General features: G+C 35.6%; 3 protein-coding genes across 3 annotated transcripts; 2 read left to right on the top strand and 1 right to left on the bottom strand.

Annotated features, from left to right (window-relative positions):
• The first annotated feature begins 2,720 nt into the window (after positions 1-2,720).
• LOC115967789 (2-hydroxyisoflavanone dehydratase-like) lies at positions 2,721-3,629 on the top strand. Its single transcript, XM_031086932.1, has one exon. It carries the CDS (start codon positions 2,721-2,723, stop codon positions 3,627-3,629), a length of 909 nt encoding a protein of 302 aa, XP_030942792.1.
• Positions 3,630-7,100: 3,471 nt separating this feature from the next.
• Positions 7,101-8,464, top strand: LOC115969410 (probable carboxylesterase 12). Its single transcript, XM_031089041.1, has one exon. It carries the CDS (start codon positions 7,271-7,273, stop codon positions 8,231-8,233), a length of 963 nt encoding a protein of 320 aa, XP_030944901.1. The 5' UTR covers positions 7,101-7,270; the 3' UTR covers positions 8,234-8,464.
• Positions 8,465-10,222: 1,758 nt separating this feature from the next.
• Positions 10,223-13,932, bottom strand: LOC115966791 (laccase-14-like). The gene is made up of 3 exons (XM_031085949.1): positions 13,929-13,932; positions 12,928-13,206; positions 10,223-10,293 (listed from the first exon to the last, which is right to left on the bottom strand). The coding sequence occupies exons 1-3, from the start codon at positions 13,930-13,932 to the stop codon at positions 10,223-10,225; spliced, it is 354 nt and encodes a 117-aa protein (XP_030941809.1).
• Between the last annotated feature and the right edge of the window lie 2,867 nt (positions 13,933-16,799).

Below are 16,799 nucleotides of genomic sequence, written 5' to 3'. Positions count from 1 at the left end.
TCACTAGCAAGTCATTGTTATACTTTTGTTTTTACAAAAACAAATACATATACAAGAAAGAGACAGGGAAAACGGTTCTAATACAATCACACCACAAGTTCATTGTTATACTTGATCAATGAAAATGACACAATGTATTTTATTATTCATTGGAATATACTTTAGAGAGACTTTAAAAATCTTTCTTTTTCGATTAGCAAAGGACCACTCAAGCAGAAACATTCCAAACATTGATGTCAAAGAAATATCACGTGGAAGGACGCTCATGGCATTTTTCTTTGAGTAGGACCAATATTGGTTAGAGGACTTCTGCGTTGCGTGTAACTCTAACTCATGTTAGATGCAATGATTTTTATTTTATTTTTTATTTTTTTGAGAAACAGATGCAATGCACTTTAGACTTTAGAGTATTTTGTAGCTTTATTTTTCCTTGGTTTTTTTTTATTTTTTATTTTATAGTTAAATCCATTTATAGAAAACTCTAAACTCCGAATCCATAAAAATTTAATACTCCCTCACAAGGACAGACCCAGCAGGGGCCCAAAAGAAAAAAAATTTAATATGTTTATTTGTCTTTTTAATAGCTGACCCCTCTCTTTTAAAGCGTTAACCCCATTAGCCAGCCCCCTCCAGCCAGCCCAGAGCCTAGCTCAATCCCAAAAAAAAAAAAAAAAAAAAAAAAACTAAAAACCCATTAAACCCACAGTTACATAGAAATCAAATTCAGGCAAATAAAAATTTGAGAAAGTCGAGAGAGAGCTAGAGACTGAAAGATAAAGGCTAGAGAGAGCAGAGTGTGAAACCAAGGATGTGAAAGAAAAAATAATGAAGAAAATGAAGCTAGACAAAAAGGCACGGTGAAAAGAAACATAAAAAAAGAAAGAAGAAGATGATGGGAATGGGAATGTCAGGTGAGATAAGAAATGAATATAAAAGAAAAGAGGAGTAGAGTCACGTGCGTAGGAGTGAAAATGCGAGTTTGGAAACTTCTTGGAAAGTATCTACTTTACAAATACCCTAAATGTCTTTGCTTATTTACAAAAATACCAAAATATATATATAATATTTTATGACCAATCTATTTTATTTTATGAAGATTTGAATAAATAAATAAAAACCTATATATATATATATATATATATATCATGTGCGTTGTTTTGAAGTAGTGTATCGATATATACTAGTACCAAAATATTCTGTGGAATGATCTTCGGAACAAAATTCAAAACCTTAGAAATAAAGCTATAATAAATATAGAGAGAGAGAAAAGTTCGTAGAAAAAATATAATATTGTTGGGTGATTGACACTTTGACTATTGGTAGGTAGTGGGGGCAACAGTAAGGAATAGGCGACAAATAGAGACGCAAAAAAAAAAAATTGTCTTTTATTTTTGTTGGTAGATAATTGTATTTTAATATATCAAGAAACAATAATTTTGTATATTTGTCTTGATTTATAATTTATTAATACTATATGGATGCTCTATAACATGAAATCCTAGATTGATCCATACTCCCTTAATCCCAAATTATTAGTTTTCTATTTTATTTTGGGATATCCCAAATATATTACTCTTTAAGAAATTAATAAATAAATTCTCTTACTTACTATTTTCTATTTTATATTATAAGTCAATATTCTTCTTTTTGCTAGAGTTTAAACTAATGTAGAAGGTGGCCATCATGCACAAGATTCTTTCACCTTTCTGGTCTGTGATGCCATGATCGATTCGCTTGTGGACGTCGTAGCTTGGATTAGTAACGCATGACATCACATGAATCCTACAAATTCATGCCTCTCAATTCTCATGTACTTCGCCCCACAAAAATGCAAAAGCAAAAACAAAAAGACATGCTTTTCATGTAATATACAGAAAAAAGAACCACTGAAGCTTCGCATAAGACCACTTTTCCTAACAACTCTAACATAGCTCAGAATGCAATAATGAAATTTAATGTTACCCATGCTGTTATAACCACACAATGTAACATTGCAGCTACTCCTATTTATTCATCATGGTAAGGGTAATTCTTGAAGTCTAAGCAAAGGGGACGGACCTGTTGTATCTAACGACTTTAATGCACCCATAAATGAAACCACAAAGCTGACGATCCATCTCAAGGCTGACGAGTGCGCCTCAAGATCATCTATGCATGGACTAGACGACCAAAAAGTATAGATGGAATAAGTAATTGACGGGATGAAGCTGACGGGGGTGAAAGGAATTTTTGACGGGTCCAACATGTCTTTTACTTGGGCTCCACGTATGAATATACCTTGCACCCCATGATAAACCCTAATCAAGAAGACTCCTATAAGGAAAGGATTTCGCAAAATACACGAATTAAAGAGAATCTCTCCCACAAGGAAACATCTTCTTAGCCAAGGAACTAGTGTCAACCCTATACTACTATAAAAACCCCAAAACCCTCACAAACTAAAGTACGTATAATTTTACCCCAGCTCTGGTATTCTAGAGTTGTGAAAGTTCTCTAACTTGACATTCGGAGGGTATTTGGCCGGTACCACACTGGTGCTCTTTATAAGGTCTTCTCCTTTTTCTGGGTTGCGCAGGTGTCGTTTTGAGCACGCGAGGATCGTGTGACTTATTTGTGATTTTCAGCATCATCACATCACTTGACTTACTTCTCTTACCAAACTCTCACTTTTAAGTTTCTGCACTCTTCTTCATCATCATCTTCTTCTTCTGCTTTTTCAAATGGAGTCAACCAACAATGAAATAGCCCATGAATTCCACTTCTTCCGGGTCTACAAAGATGGCCGAGTTGAAAATTTCGAATGGACTCAAAATCAAAAGATCCCACCTTCCGATGATCCAATCACTGGGGTCCAATCCAAAGACGTAGTTATTTCAACTGAACCCTCCATCTTTGCCCGAATTTTCTTAACCAAGATCCATGACCCGACCCAGAAACTCCCTTTACTCTTCTACATCCATGGTGGTGAATTTTGCTTCGAGTTTGCCTTCTCTCCACTTTACCATAACCACCTCATCTCATTGGCTTCTAAAGCCAATGCCATAGCAATCTCAATTGAATATGGGCTTTTTTCGGAGCGACCCATACCTGCTTGTTACGAGGACTCATGGGCGGGGCTCCAATGGGTTGCATCTCATGTTAATAGAAATGGGATAGAGTCATGGTTGAACGAGTACGCTGATTTTAATCGGGTCTTCATTGGTGGGGATAGTGGTGGAGGGAATGTTGCTCATACTTTGGCAGTTTGGGTTGGGTCAATTCGGTTAGCGGGTATTAAGGTTGTTGGGTTGATTTTGATACATCCATTGTTTGGTGGAATGGAGGATAATCAAATGTGGTTGTACATGTGTCCAACAAATGGTGGGTTGGAGGATCCTAGGTTGAAGCCTCCACAAGAGGATTTGGTAAAGCTTGGGTGTGAGAGGGTTTTGATAATTTTTGCTCAGAAGGACCATTTAAGAGGTGTGGGTGAGTGTTACTATAAGGAATTAAAGAAGCGTGGGTGGCTTGGAACTATGGAGGTTGTGGAGCATGAAGGAAAGGGTCATATATTCCATTTGATGAAGCCAGATTGTGAGAAGGCTGTTGATTTAGTCAACAAATTTGTTTCCTTTATCAACCAGCAATAATGATTTTAGTACTTTTCCATGTGAGAATTATGTGCTATGGATTTGTTGTGCATGGTTCGAGCACTAGCATTTGGGATGCAAAAAAAAAAACTATTGTGCATTCTCAAACACTACTTTATCTACTTTACCAACTCATTTTACAACTTACCATGCATTACAGTTTTAGTTTTACATACAACCCAATAAAATAATATAAACTACCTAATAAAATAATAAAAAGTATTCTTTCTCTCACTTTCCTCCTACTATCGTTTTCTCTTTACACACAACCACAAGATTAAATATTATTATTTTCTTTACAACCTATGAATAGTAAGAGCAACCGCATCAAGGGTGTAAAATTTTTGTCTATTTTACACACAAAAAAAAAATATTTTTTCTATTTTTCACACTCACTTTTACAAAACACTCACATCAGTTTATCTATTCTAAACATTTCTCTTATATTTTTTTTATTATTTCCTTCAATGATGCAAAATAGAGAGTGAGGTGAAGGAGAGAGAAATAAATAGTAAAATATTAAATGCAAAACTATAGTAACCGTGCATATATGCACAATTACTGTAGCACTTTTGTATATATACACAATTCTGCAAGCATTAATATAGGTGTTTTTTTGGTTAAAATGTGTAAAACTAACCACTTTTTGTATTTTGCACAATTTTGCAGCCTCTGATGCGGTTGCTCTAAGGTTGCATATATGCTACCTTACTATTCATAGGTTGCATATTTTTTTAAATATACAAACCCGAATGGAGTGGGTTTTTGTTATATTAAGTTGTAAAATAGCAATTGGAGGGTGTTTACACCCCAATGCTAGTGCTCGGAATTTCCATTTTCTAATTGGGTTATTACTTATTAGTGGTTTGGTGTTTCATTATGAAAGTATAGCAGGTCATGATTAGTGATTTTGTAGCAAAAATTAACAAGCATTGTTGCATTCTATCTCTGGCTAGTGGCCTGAATACATTTTTTAAGATTCCTTAACCTAGTGGGTAAATATTCTGTTGCTACTGAAGCGTCCGTATTATGTAAGTTAAATGCATTGATAACAACTTAAAATTACAACGGAAAACCAATAACTTTTTCTTTTATTTCAATTCAACCCCAAACATATCCCTATCCCTTCACTGGGTGATCTAAAGGTCTTGATTCTTAAACCAAATAAATAAATAAATAAAAATATATATCTATATATCTATATATATGTATGTATGTATGTATATTTCAACAATTTACTCTTTTGATAAAGCAAAATGAACAACATATAGATCTAAATATAAGCAACAACACAAATAGATGTGATAAACAAAAATAATAAAAAAGATACTGTATATATAAGAACAAATCTGCAAATAATTAAAAACTCACAAACCCATTAAACCCAGAGATCATATTGAGTCATTGAGAGAAGAATAAGCAGTAGGCCCAAAGAGGCCCAGCAAGTTTGGGTCAAATAACATCATAGCAAGAATGGCAGAGTGGTACAGCAGGAAATGGTAGCAAGACTGTAGAAAGGAGTAAAAGAGTAGGCTGAAGGAAGAAACGCTCACAATCCAGCAAAGCATAGCCCCTAAAGGGAGCGAGCCATAAAGAACGGGAAATCAAACAATAGCTCACGCCATAAGAAGCCAAAGAGGGGGCGGCAAACTGTGCAGACGAGCCTCCAGACCACGGTAAGGGCATTAGCGGCAGGCAAGTTTTGGACATATACAGAAGTAGAGCACGCGCAAGGCCCAAACATTACCAGCATGTACCTAGTCAATACAGGAAGTGGTGGGTCATGGGTTAGAGGTAAGAGGGTATGGTTTGGCGGTGGAGAGAGGGGAAAACCTATTCTGGGGTTTCCGCTCAGGCTCTTTTAGGGGAAATGTCCTGCTGGGATGACATTCCACCCAAAAGAAACAAAGATGAACTGGAACCACTAGGTGCATGCCATGAGGGATAGAGTAGAGAGAGAGAGTACCCACACCGTAGCAGGTAGGAGTGCCATGGTAAGCAAGCAAACAAAATAATCTTCTTTTTTTGGTAATGGGGAGTGGTGCAACCAACACAGGTAAGTGGTGGTGGCTGGATAGTTGACAAACCAGTGATGGTCGGCAAGGACACCCAGACCAAACAAAGGTCGTTAAAAGCTAAAATTGTAAAAGCCAGTCACAGCAGGCAATATATAAGGGACTCGGGGGGATCGGCAGAAGGGGGAATAGTAACCAAAAAAAGGGAATCATAACCTTGCTAGAGGGGGAAGCACTGAGAAAAGAAAAAAGGGGAGAATGAATTAGAAATAAGAAAAGCAGTGAGAAAAGAGAGAATCAGTAAGAGAAAATGGAAAGTGTAGAATGGCAAGCATGCACCAATAGGTTGATCCATTCTCTCCCTCTAAAGACATACTCTTTACCCGAGACAAAAGATTCTTTTGGGCACAAGCCTTTCAGGCCCGTTTCCTTCAAAGTGATTAATTTCCACGACAGAATCTTCCTGAGAGATTATTCATATTGAAAAAAATGGTTCCCTCCTTAGTCTTGGTCCTGCAATACAACTTGGCACAACGAATTGATCTTTTCTTCCTTTGATGACTCATTCCTTCCCTATTTCGCTTTCGCCATTTTCTTTACAAGGCATTTCTTATCGTGTGGTCATCATTTTTAATTAGGGATCCTTCATTTATTCTGTCTAATGGCAAAAGTACTTTCTTTTATTACTATTATTACATCTGCTTGTCATGACTCTTCCATAGCAGCTCCACCTGCCATGGGCATGTGATCAAAACTTTGGCAAACGAGGCATAGTTTATGCACAAGCCGGATTAAAGTGAGTTACAATTGGACCAATCCCAACTCTCTTATCCAGAATACTTGGGCCCAGTACAGCAGGAGGCAACCCAGACCAACATCACAAAAAGGGGAAATTATTGTGTACTTCTGGAGTACCATAAATGTGTACTTCCTCCTCTCACATGAATGGTGAATCTCACTAATTAAATTCATGGTAGGACCTACTATTCATGTGAAAAGAGGGACTACACATTTATGATACTCCGAAAGTACTTAATAATTTTCCCACAAAAAGGCCCACCACAGCAATTATTACATAACTCTGCATGTAAGGCATATCACAAATTAACACTTGTCTCTCTCAAAAATAATACTATTAAAACAAATCTACACTTGGCAAAAAAAAAAAAAAAAAAAAAAACCAGTATAGACAGCTACATGTAACGCATATCATAAATTAGATACTAGCCAACCAAAAAAAAAAAACACACACACACATACATACAAAAAGTTGAAAAGATAGTCAAAAGTCTTGTAACTGAATTGACACCTCCTTATACACAAAGTACTTGGGGTCTAAGAGAAAATAGTTCGAAACAGCATGTTATAATTATCTTAAAAAAATAAAAAAATAAAAAAATACTTATCATTGTAACTTTTGTCAATTGTGAAAGTAACCGGTAGTTCCTCTCACCATAACTCTGTTTCGGCAAATTTTTAATCCCTCGGTTGTCTGCTGTGCTCCACCCACACACTGTCGCACAATTTTCTCCCCTACATAAAAACTTTTCCCATTTGTCTTCCATAAATCATAGAAAACCCACTCTCCAAATTGTAGCTTCTTCTTCTTCTCCTTCTTCTCTTGCTATGGATTCAAGCAACAGTACTGAAATAGCCCATGACTACCCTCCTTTTTTTAAGATCTACAAAGATGGTCGAATAGAGCGAATTGCAGGCATAGAGATCGTACCCCCATCTCTGGATTCCAAAACCGGTGTTGAATCCAAAGACGTGGTTATCTCACCCGAAACAGGCGTATCTGCTAGGCTTTACATTCCAAAAACCACAAAGGAATCACAAAAAAAGCTTCCTCTCCTTGTTTACTTTCATGGTGGTGCGTTTTGCATCGAAACCGCTTTCTCTCCACAGTACCACAACTACTTGAACTCGTTTGTGGCTGAAGCCAATGTTGTTGCGGTCTCTGTTGAATATAGGAGAGCCCCAGAACACCCTGTTCCTATTGCTTACGATGATTCGTGGGCTGCGCTTAAATGGGTTGCGTCTCATACTGATGGAAAAGGTCCTGATGAATGGTTGAAAAACCATGCAGATTTTGAAAGTGTGTTTTTTGCTGGGGACAGTGCTGGGGCTAATATTGCTCATCACATGGGGTTGAGGGTTGGATTAGAAGGACTTGCTGGTGTTAAGCTTGATGGGATTGTTTTAGTGCATTCATATTTTTGGGGCAAAGAACCAATTGGTGGGGAAGATACTGACGCTGAGAAGAGAGGAAAGGTTGAAGCTTTGTGGCGATTTACATGTCCAGCAACGAGTGGCGCTGATGACCCGTATATAAACCCAGGTACGGATCCAAAACTAGGGAGTTTGGGGTGTAAGAGAGTGCTAATTTGTGTTGCTGAGAAGGACATGTTGAATGATAGGGGTTGGTATTACAGTGAGTTATTGGGTAAAAGTGGATACAGAGGGGTTGTGGAGGTTATGGAAGCAAAAGGAGAGGACCATGTGTTCCATTTGATGAACTCAACTTGTGAAAATAGTGTTGCCTTGCTCAAAAGGATTGTTTCTTTCATCAATCTGGGTCAGGCTTGAAATGGTTCTATTCTATATCTGTCTCTCTTTCAATAGTCTCATTAGGGGTAGTATTTCAATTGAAAAATAATTAGTATCTATTTGGTTATGGCTACTCTGATTGAGGTTTGTTCAATAAAAGAGACAATAATTCAGAAAAGTGGTGAACAAATCTACTAAAGAGGTCGTTGTTTGATTTGATCAATGAAGATAAGATCTCTATTTAGCATGATTGAATGCGCTTTTTAGATCTATTACAGTTTTTTGTTGTTAAATCATAATGCTTTTATATAAACAATTTGATGGCTTCGGACTAACAAATGCCAAATCCACTGTGCTGATTTCCAGTTAAATTCATCGCTTTTACTATGAGGTTGTATTAATTAATTGCTTATTGCGACCATTATGAAAATTGTTAATAGCAGATATATATAGAAGTTGCGGTTTCAGGAACTCCCATCCATTCTGGTTTGGGGTCCAATCATGGTTTTAAAAACCGGTACGGTCAAAGAACCGGAATAGAGAGTGATTCTCGGTTTTATGGTCGGACCGGGATCAGATCGATGGTCAAACCGATGATGTCATAAATAATTAATTAATAATTATAAAATATAAATAAATAAATAAATAATTTTATAACTAATATTTTAACTAAAAAATTAAATTAAATAACAGTAAAACATTAAACCTTAACTTTAATTTATAAGAAATGATATGTCCACAATATTTTCACAATATTTTTACAACAAATTTTAATTGGCAAATTATTATTAGTTGTTATTGTCAAAAAAGTAATCTTAGTATTAATTATTAAGTTCAAATTTGAATCAATAACAATTAACCACCTATAATTTATTGTAAAAATATTATAAATATAACATCTCTCTTTATTTATATATTAGACAACTAAACTCAAACTCACTACAAAAATTATTTTAGTTATTCTTTTATTTTTCAAATATCAAAAAGTCACCCATGATTGACAATATCATTGCCCATTTCTTTTCCACCACATATCCTACCTTTAGTTCTTTACACGTTGATACTCCACCCACCACATATTTTGAAACCTTACATCCCCACCTTGGTTAACTAAAAGCTCTGTACTAGTTTCTTCTTTTACCTTTTTCTAATTTCTCATCTCTTTGCCTTCAATACTCTCTCTCGTTCACTGTATGTGCATCAGTGCATGTGCGAGTCTCCAAGAGCAGCAGCAAGATTTTTCTCATTCTTTTTTACTCAGCCAAAAAAAAAAAAAAAAAAATACAAGAGCAGCAAGAAAAGCTCTTAACCTGAAGCGGACAGACTGTACCTACGTGGCTGCATCTCTTTGGTTTGGGTTTCCTCAGTTCTTTTCAACTGTGTCAAGTCATAAATAGTAAATCTAATATTTTTGGTGTCAATGTGGGCATCTGAGGCTTCAAAGCTTTAGACTTAACATTTAACAACATTTTCAAAGTCAAAACCTCTTTTCTTCTTAAATCTGAAACAAAAATCTCTTATTTATTTTTATTTTTTTGGTCAGAAACACAGTGGCTGAAGGGTTGGTGAACAAGCTTAAAACCGGTTTAACCGTACCGGTTTCCGGTTTTTCGGTTAAACCGGCGATTTTTCCGATTTTTCCTTCATTTTTGGGTTTTAATCATAACCGGACCGGATTAAGGTCCGGTTCCCGGTTGGACCGGCCGGTCCGGTCCGGTTTTTAAGAACACTGGGTCCTATACTCAGGTGATGTTGATTAAATTCCAGATTCAGCCATATGGCAAAAAAGCCACATAGCTGAATATTGAAAGCAAAACTTAAAGAACAGTACTAAGTATTATATCTAAGTTTTATCCTTCTAGCTAATTTTGCTTGCATGATCTTCAAATTTAATGTGTTATTAAGTATACCCAGAAATTTCAGAAAGAGATTAGCCACGGATTGACGAAGTTGTCCTAGAATAGTGCCACAAACAGCTCGTAGAACTCCACATATATATTTTCTAATTTGATGGTAAAATTTTTATGATTATATCAAGGGAGTCTTTGGTATGGGAGAATCCACGTTATCCTCAACATCCATTTTGGTGTGTATGATGCCTGTAAAAAAAATAAAAATGGTCATTCAAAAATGGTCATTCAAAAAAATAAAAATAAAGAACTCTCAAACATTCATGGTCAAGCGTACATAACCTCATTACACTTTATTCTTGCAAGGAATCTGCAATTAGTGCAATATCAGATTGCTTTGTACTGATATCACATGGAACACGCGCTAAATTTTCAACTAAAAAACATGCATCTCTGTTTTCTCATAATCAAGCCAAGATTTACTTTCTCATGTGCTTGAGCTATTCTCAACCACACAATTGCTAGGTATTCTGTTCTTTTTTTTCCTTTCCCTTGCTTGTCTTGTCCTTGAACTGTTTTGTTGGGTAGAGGAAAATTAGAGGGAAGGAAAGTTATGATTTAGTTCCCCCTCCCCCCACCTAAATGTCAAGTGGGTGAGATTGGGAGCAAATTGTCAAGAATATTATAATTCTACTGTCAACTTTAGTGTTTTCAACGAAGTTGTTCAGATTCAAAATTTCTTTGCTCATTTTAACTATCAAATTATATAAATTTCTTTGCTCATTTTAACTATCAAATTATATATATATATATATATATATATATATATGTATGTATGTATATATATAAAACAAGGACCAAACCAAACTAGAAAAAACTTTTTTATAATTTAATGTTATAGGGCATGTGTAATAGAGAATTTTTTGGGAGATTAGTTGTATATTATACTAAAAATGATCTTCTAAGGAAAAATAAAACATTTCACAAAATTTGGATGGAGGATGATTTAATATAGTACTGCCCATGTTTGAGGAAACTTAATAATATGGCACCTATTTGTTTATAGGGTTGAGTGGAGTTGAGTATTAAAAATTCAAGATTGTTCATTTGATTTTATTTCTAATATGACTCAAGTTCAAACTCAACAACAAACTAGATTATATGTTCAATCTTTATTCATTTATTGTCAAATAAGTTTGAGTTTGTTTATAAACTAAATTATTATTCCCATATATAGTAAATATCATTAATAAAATTTGTAATCACTTCACAAATCTATGCTAATAACTAATAGAAAAATTATAATCTAAACTAGTCGCTAACCCGTGTGATGCACGGGAAATATATTGAGTACAATATATAATTTAATCTTTGTTTATTTTACTACAACACCAAAATTGAATTTGTAAAATAAAATCATATAGCTAAAACATTTGTTAACAGCTATACGTTTCAGACATTTATTAAACTATATGATTATTATTATTATTATTATTATTATTATTATCAACTTAACAGTATTTTAATATATGATACCAACATGCTTCAAGAAAATGTCCAACACTGAAAACAATTTCGAAAACAAACTCAACTAAACAGTTTGATGAATAAATATATTACAATCTATAATAAAAGCCAAGAAATAAACTTTGAAACCAATATGAACAAAATCCACGTCAAACAAAACCATTTCAATCATTAAGAATATGACTTACTAAAGTCATGAAAAACACAGAATTCATTACCCAAAAAAAAAAAAAAAGCATATTTAGTCTTTATAGATTTTGCCTAAGTACCCAGATACGATGACACATACTCACACAAAAAGAGACATAAACACGGACAATTAAAGAAAAAATAAGAAAAACAAAAGAGACGTAAACACGGACAATTAAAGAAAAAATATAGGAAAAAAAAGTTAGGAATAGAAATATAAGATAAAGATGGGTTACCCTCAAAAAGAATAATCCATGGATATTCATTGAAATCTTCTAGATAATTTCTGATAATAGAAAAAATAAAACCCAAAAGTTATGATGTTAAAACTTCCAAAAGGCCAAAAAAAAAAATTTTAAAAAAATCAGAAGATTCAAAGCTTCAAAAGTATTGAAATAAAACAATATATATATATATATATATATAATTACGCAATAGAGAAATACAATAGAAAGAAGGGAATCCATGATTATAGCTTTTCCACTTATGTATTGGACTCCTCTCCTTCTTCGGTCAATGCATCAAGGTTAGGGTTATTTGATTTGTTCAATAAAAATTTGAAGATTTAATTAAAAGATTCAGGCCCAGCAATTAAATAAACAAAACAACAATTGACAAACTTATAAGAAAAAGCAACAAATCTATAATTTTTATTGAACAAATCAAATAACCCTAACCTTGATGCATTGACCGAAGAAGGAGAGGAGTCCAATACATAAGTGGAATATGTGAATTGTGAAGTATGAGCCGCCCTCAAAAAAAATCTTGAAGAATAATAAGTTTTAAGGAAAAAATTGTGTTGCGGCAAAAATAAGTTTTTGGGGCTTAGGTTTTCTACACAAGCAATTCTTAAATAGGAGGGAGTAGAGACGTGAGAGAGTGTCCTTATTTGGTTAGAAGTCTAATTTGCATTGAAAAAGGAAAACAGTGATGAGATGGAAAATTTAATTTAATTTAAATTTAATTTAAATATTGTACTGACGTGAAAAATTATGGGAGCTTCAAAAGCTTCGGTTTTATATACTTCTCCCTTAAAATTATTATTATTTGCTAGTCAGGTTGTTGGTTGCAAGATCTTGAACCAAAGTATATATTTTAAGCCCATATGCATTTCCTTTTAGAATATTTAAAACTAATTAATATTTACGTTATAGAGACATTGCATACCTGGATTGTTTGCCACAAATCTAATCGCAAGCCATCCTTCCTTAGGAACTCCGAAAGTATTCACTTCAACCGGATCAACCAGATTAAAACTTTTTGGGTCGGTTACATTGTCATAGATCCCAGGACCTGATCCAACCACATAGGCATGCAAATGCATTGGATGAAGCCCTGCGCCTTCCACCAAATTGGTACTTTGAAAAACCATCTCAACTGCTTCATTATAATTCAACACCTTCACTTTGGTCCCAAGTTCTGTTAAGGTATATGGAAAATCGTCTCCTGTGAAGTTAAAATAAGATGTTAAAAGATTCAGGCCCAGCAATTAAATAAACAAAATAACAATTGACAAACTTATAAGAAAAAGCAACAAATCTATAATTTTTATTGAACAAATCAAATAACCCTAACCTTGATGCATTGACCGAAGAAGGAGAGGAGTCCAATACATAAGTGGAATATGTAAATTGTGAAGCATGAGTCGCCCTCAAAAAAAATCTTGAAGAAAAATAAGTTTTAAGGAGAAAATTGTGTTGCGGCAAAAATAAGTTTTTGGGGCTTAGGTTTTCTACGCAAGCAATTCTTAAATAGGAGAGAGTAGAGGAGGTGGGAGAGTGTCCTTATTTGGCTAGAAGTCTGATTTGCATTGGAAAAGGAAAACAGTGATGAGGTGGAAAATTTAATTTAATTTAAATTTAATTTAAATATTGTGCTGACGTGGAAAATTGTGGGAGCTTCAAAAGTTTCGGTTTTATATATATATATAGATTATATTATTTGAGTTACTTGATGGAATGATTTTATTTTATGAAATTATAAAAATTGGATTCACTAACATAGTATTGTTCAAAAATATACACAATTTTTACTACAAAACAGACCGTTCATATTATCAATAAATTACAAATAATAATTTGATAACTTATTTACAAACTCACATATTTATACATTTATACATATAATTATATAATTTGATATATACTTAAATTGAACCTTATGTTTACCCATGTATTTACAAACACATTATTATATTTGAACTTGACTCATTTAATAATTGAACCTAAACATGAACTTGAACTTGGCTCACTTACTAAATAAACAAATATAAACAAATTATTCTCAAACTTAAACTATAGTGCTCATAAACGGTTTGGTTCATTAATTTATAATCCTACTTACTTAAGGCTAGTTGCTATGCTTTTTTCTTTTCTTTGCTACATTAAGTTTAAAGGAGATGAGGGGTCAAATTCCTATTAAGAACATCTAATCAAAGGAAAAAAATTTTAAAACTAGTATTAATAAGTAGTAATGTTAAGAGCTTTATAACTTAGCTGATACCTCCTTATATTTCTAATAGAAATGATCATGATTCAAATTTTGTTCTCTCATTGTAAATATCAAGTAATAATAATAATAATGATATAATAAAACTGATCAAATGTTACTAGCAAGTTATTGTTATACTTTTTTTTTTTTTTTTTTTTCAGAAACAAACACACATATAAGAGAGAGAGAAAACGATTCTAACACAATCACACCACCACAAATTCATTATTATACTTGATCAATGAAAACAACACAATGTATTTTATTATTGATTGGAATATGCTTTAGAGAGACAAATCTTTCTTTTTCGATTAGCAAAGAACCACTCAAGCAGAAATAGTCCAAACATTGATGTCAAAGAAATATCATGTGAAAGGACGTTCAGGGCCTTTTTCTTTGAGTAGGACCAATATTGGTGTAGGAACCAAGTATGAGACTGTTGGGCCTTAAATCACTTGGGCTCACAATTTATTTGTAGTGGGCTTGAGGATTTCCTACTCTGGGTTGTTCTCGGCAGAGAGACTCAAAGTAACACTCTGTTTACACTTTTTTCACTAAACTGTTTTCTCTCTATTTTTCTAAACCCCTCTTCCTTCCAAACTTCTGCTATTTATAACCAAGGTTAGTGGTGAGATTACTTTTTCAGCCTCTGTTAGTGCTATTGAAGGTTCAGTATTATCTGATTTAAGTGGATTTTTAGGTGAGAGTGGGGTGCAACAATTATGGCCTTGGAACTTGGTTCCAGCTTAGTTGGTGATGCTCGGTAATGCAATTTACCGAGCAAATCACGATTAACCCGGACACGGTTAATAAGCTTGTTCGGGGAACATATGCCGAGCACACATCGGAACACAAGGCCCAAAACTGTCTTTTTGCGCTAAGGCAGATCCAAGAAGGGCTTAGGGCAATGGGGTTGTTCCTGTTGGGCCTGGGCCCAAGGGCCTTTATGGGTCTTGGGATCTCGGTGCCGTACATTAGCCCCTCCTTGATTCATACCCGGTTGCCGGGAAGAATCAAGGAATTGGCCGAGCCTCTTGACCTCGGAGACTGTTATGGCCTGGGAATTGTCGTTATGGCTCCCAATTAATGCTCATCTCAAAAGACGCGCCGTTTCGCGGCGCCAGGTACAGTCGTCATTATTGCCTGACGCTTCGTAAACCGAGACAGCGCGCGTTTTGCTTACGTTTGGCATCCGTAGGGTCATTCGTAAACCGTGCCCATTTACTGCTTGATTAAACGCTTCTTTGCCCCCCCTTCTTTCTGACTCTATAAATAGTTCCCCACAGAACATTCTTTCATTTTTCCTCCACCTCTGATATTTCGTGCTTACTCTCTGCCGACCAACTCTCTGTGTGCCTATTCTCTTGCCCAGTGTTCTATTCCTACTTAGAACCCAAAGTAAGTTTTTCTTCCTTTTTCTATTCCTTCAGCTTATTTCTTCAAGTTCCCTTTCATAGTATTAGGTGGTACAGATGGGTTACTCTTACCTTCTTGAATCCTCGGATGCCTTGGCCTCCTTTAGGAGCACATTTAGTATTCCCGATGATGTGGATGTGGCTTACTGCCACGAGAGTGACATTGCTCTCCACCGAGGATTTGGTACAGCCTTTTTTCCTTTGATGGCAATCTTAAAAGGAGAGGTTAGGTTCCCCGTGGATCCCCTTTTGACTGATACACTTAGGTATTACGGGCTGTGTCCCGATCAGCTGCCCCCCAACTTTTACCGGGTAATTAGCTGTGTCAGTAGGTTGAACCATACCTTCAATTTACAGTTAAATTACCATGACATTAACCACATGTATAGACTCTGTGAGAACAAAGCTACTAACTATTATCTAAAGGCACGAGATAATCGGGTACGACTGATATCATGCCTGCCTGATTCGAACAGGAACTCCGCCAGGGAGTTCGTTAGGGTGCGCGACAATTGGTTTGCCGGGGACGTCCCTTGCCCCCTTTCACGGCGTGAAGTGGGTTCGTACCAATCCTTTGATCTAACTATTTTCCCCTGCTTTCTTTTTTCTTTTAATGGAATAAATCTTTACATTCAAATACTGATATGACACCTGTTCTTTTGCAGACGGCAAAGTGTTCGTTCTGGACATCAGAACCGTCCACGCCAAGGATTTGAACTTCATCCTTCGCTCGGAGATATACGTGCACTGGGACGGACAACTCCGATCTTCGCACCTGATCCTCGAGGTAGAGCCAGTCTACCCCACGTGGCAGAATTTTAAGCAGGCGTCGTTGGTTGACAATTCCCTGTTGTCCTACATAGACGTCCGATACGCGAATTTCCTGCCTCCGACGCTTACAACTGGGGAGGCGAGAGACCTTGGACGGCGGTTTACCTGCTTGAACGAGCTAGCCCCACTGCGAGACGAGTCCGCAGAACGGGTGTCTCGGCGCATTAGGGAGTTAGCGCACGAAGCTGTCCAACAAGAGGGTCTTGTTCAAGAGCAGCCGCAGCCCGAGAATCCCCCTGCCGAGACTCATCGACCAGAGGTTGAAGGAGCTTCCCTGTCAGCTGAAGCTACCCATCCCGGCGT

This window comes from Quercus lobata, chromosome 11 (genome assembly GCF_001633185.2).
Source record: "Quercus lobata isolate SW786 chromosome 11, ValleyOak3.0 Primary Assembly, whole genome shotgun sequence".
Taxonomy (NCBI): Eukaryota; Viridiplantae; Streptophyta; class Magnoliopsida; order Fagales; family Fagaceae; genus Quercus; species Quercus lobata.
This window is presented reverse-complemented; position numbering and strand designations above follow the sequence as displayed.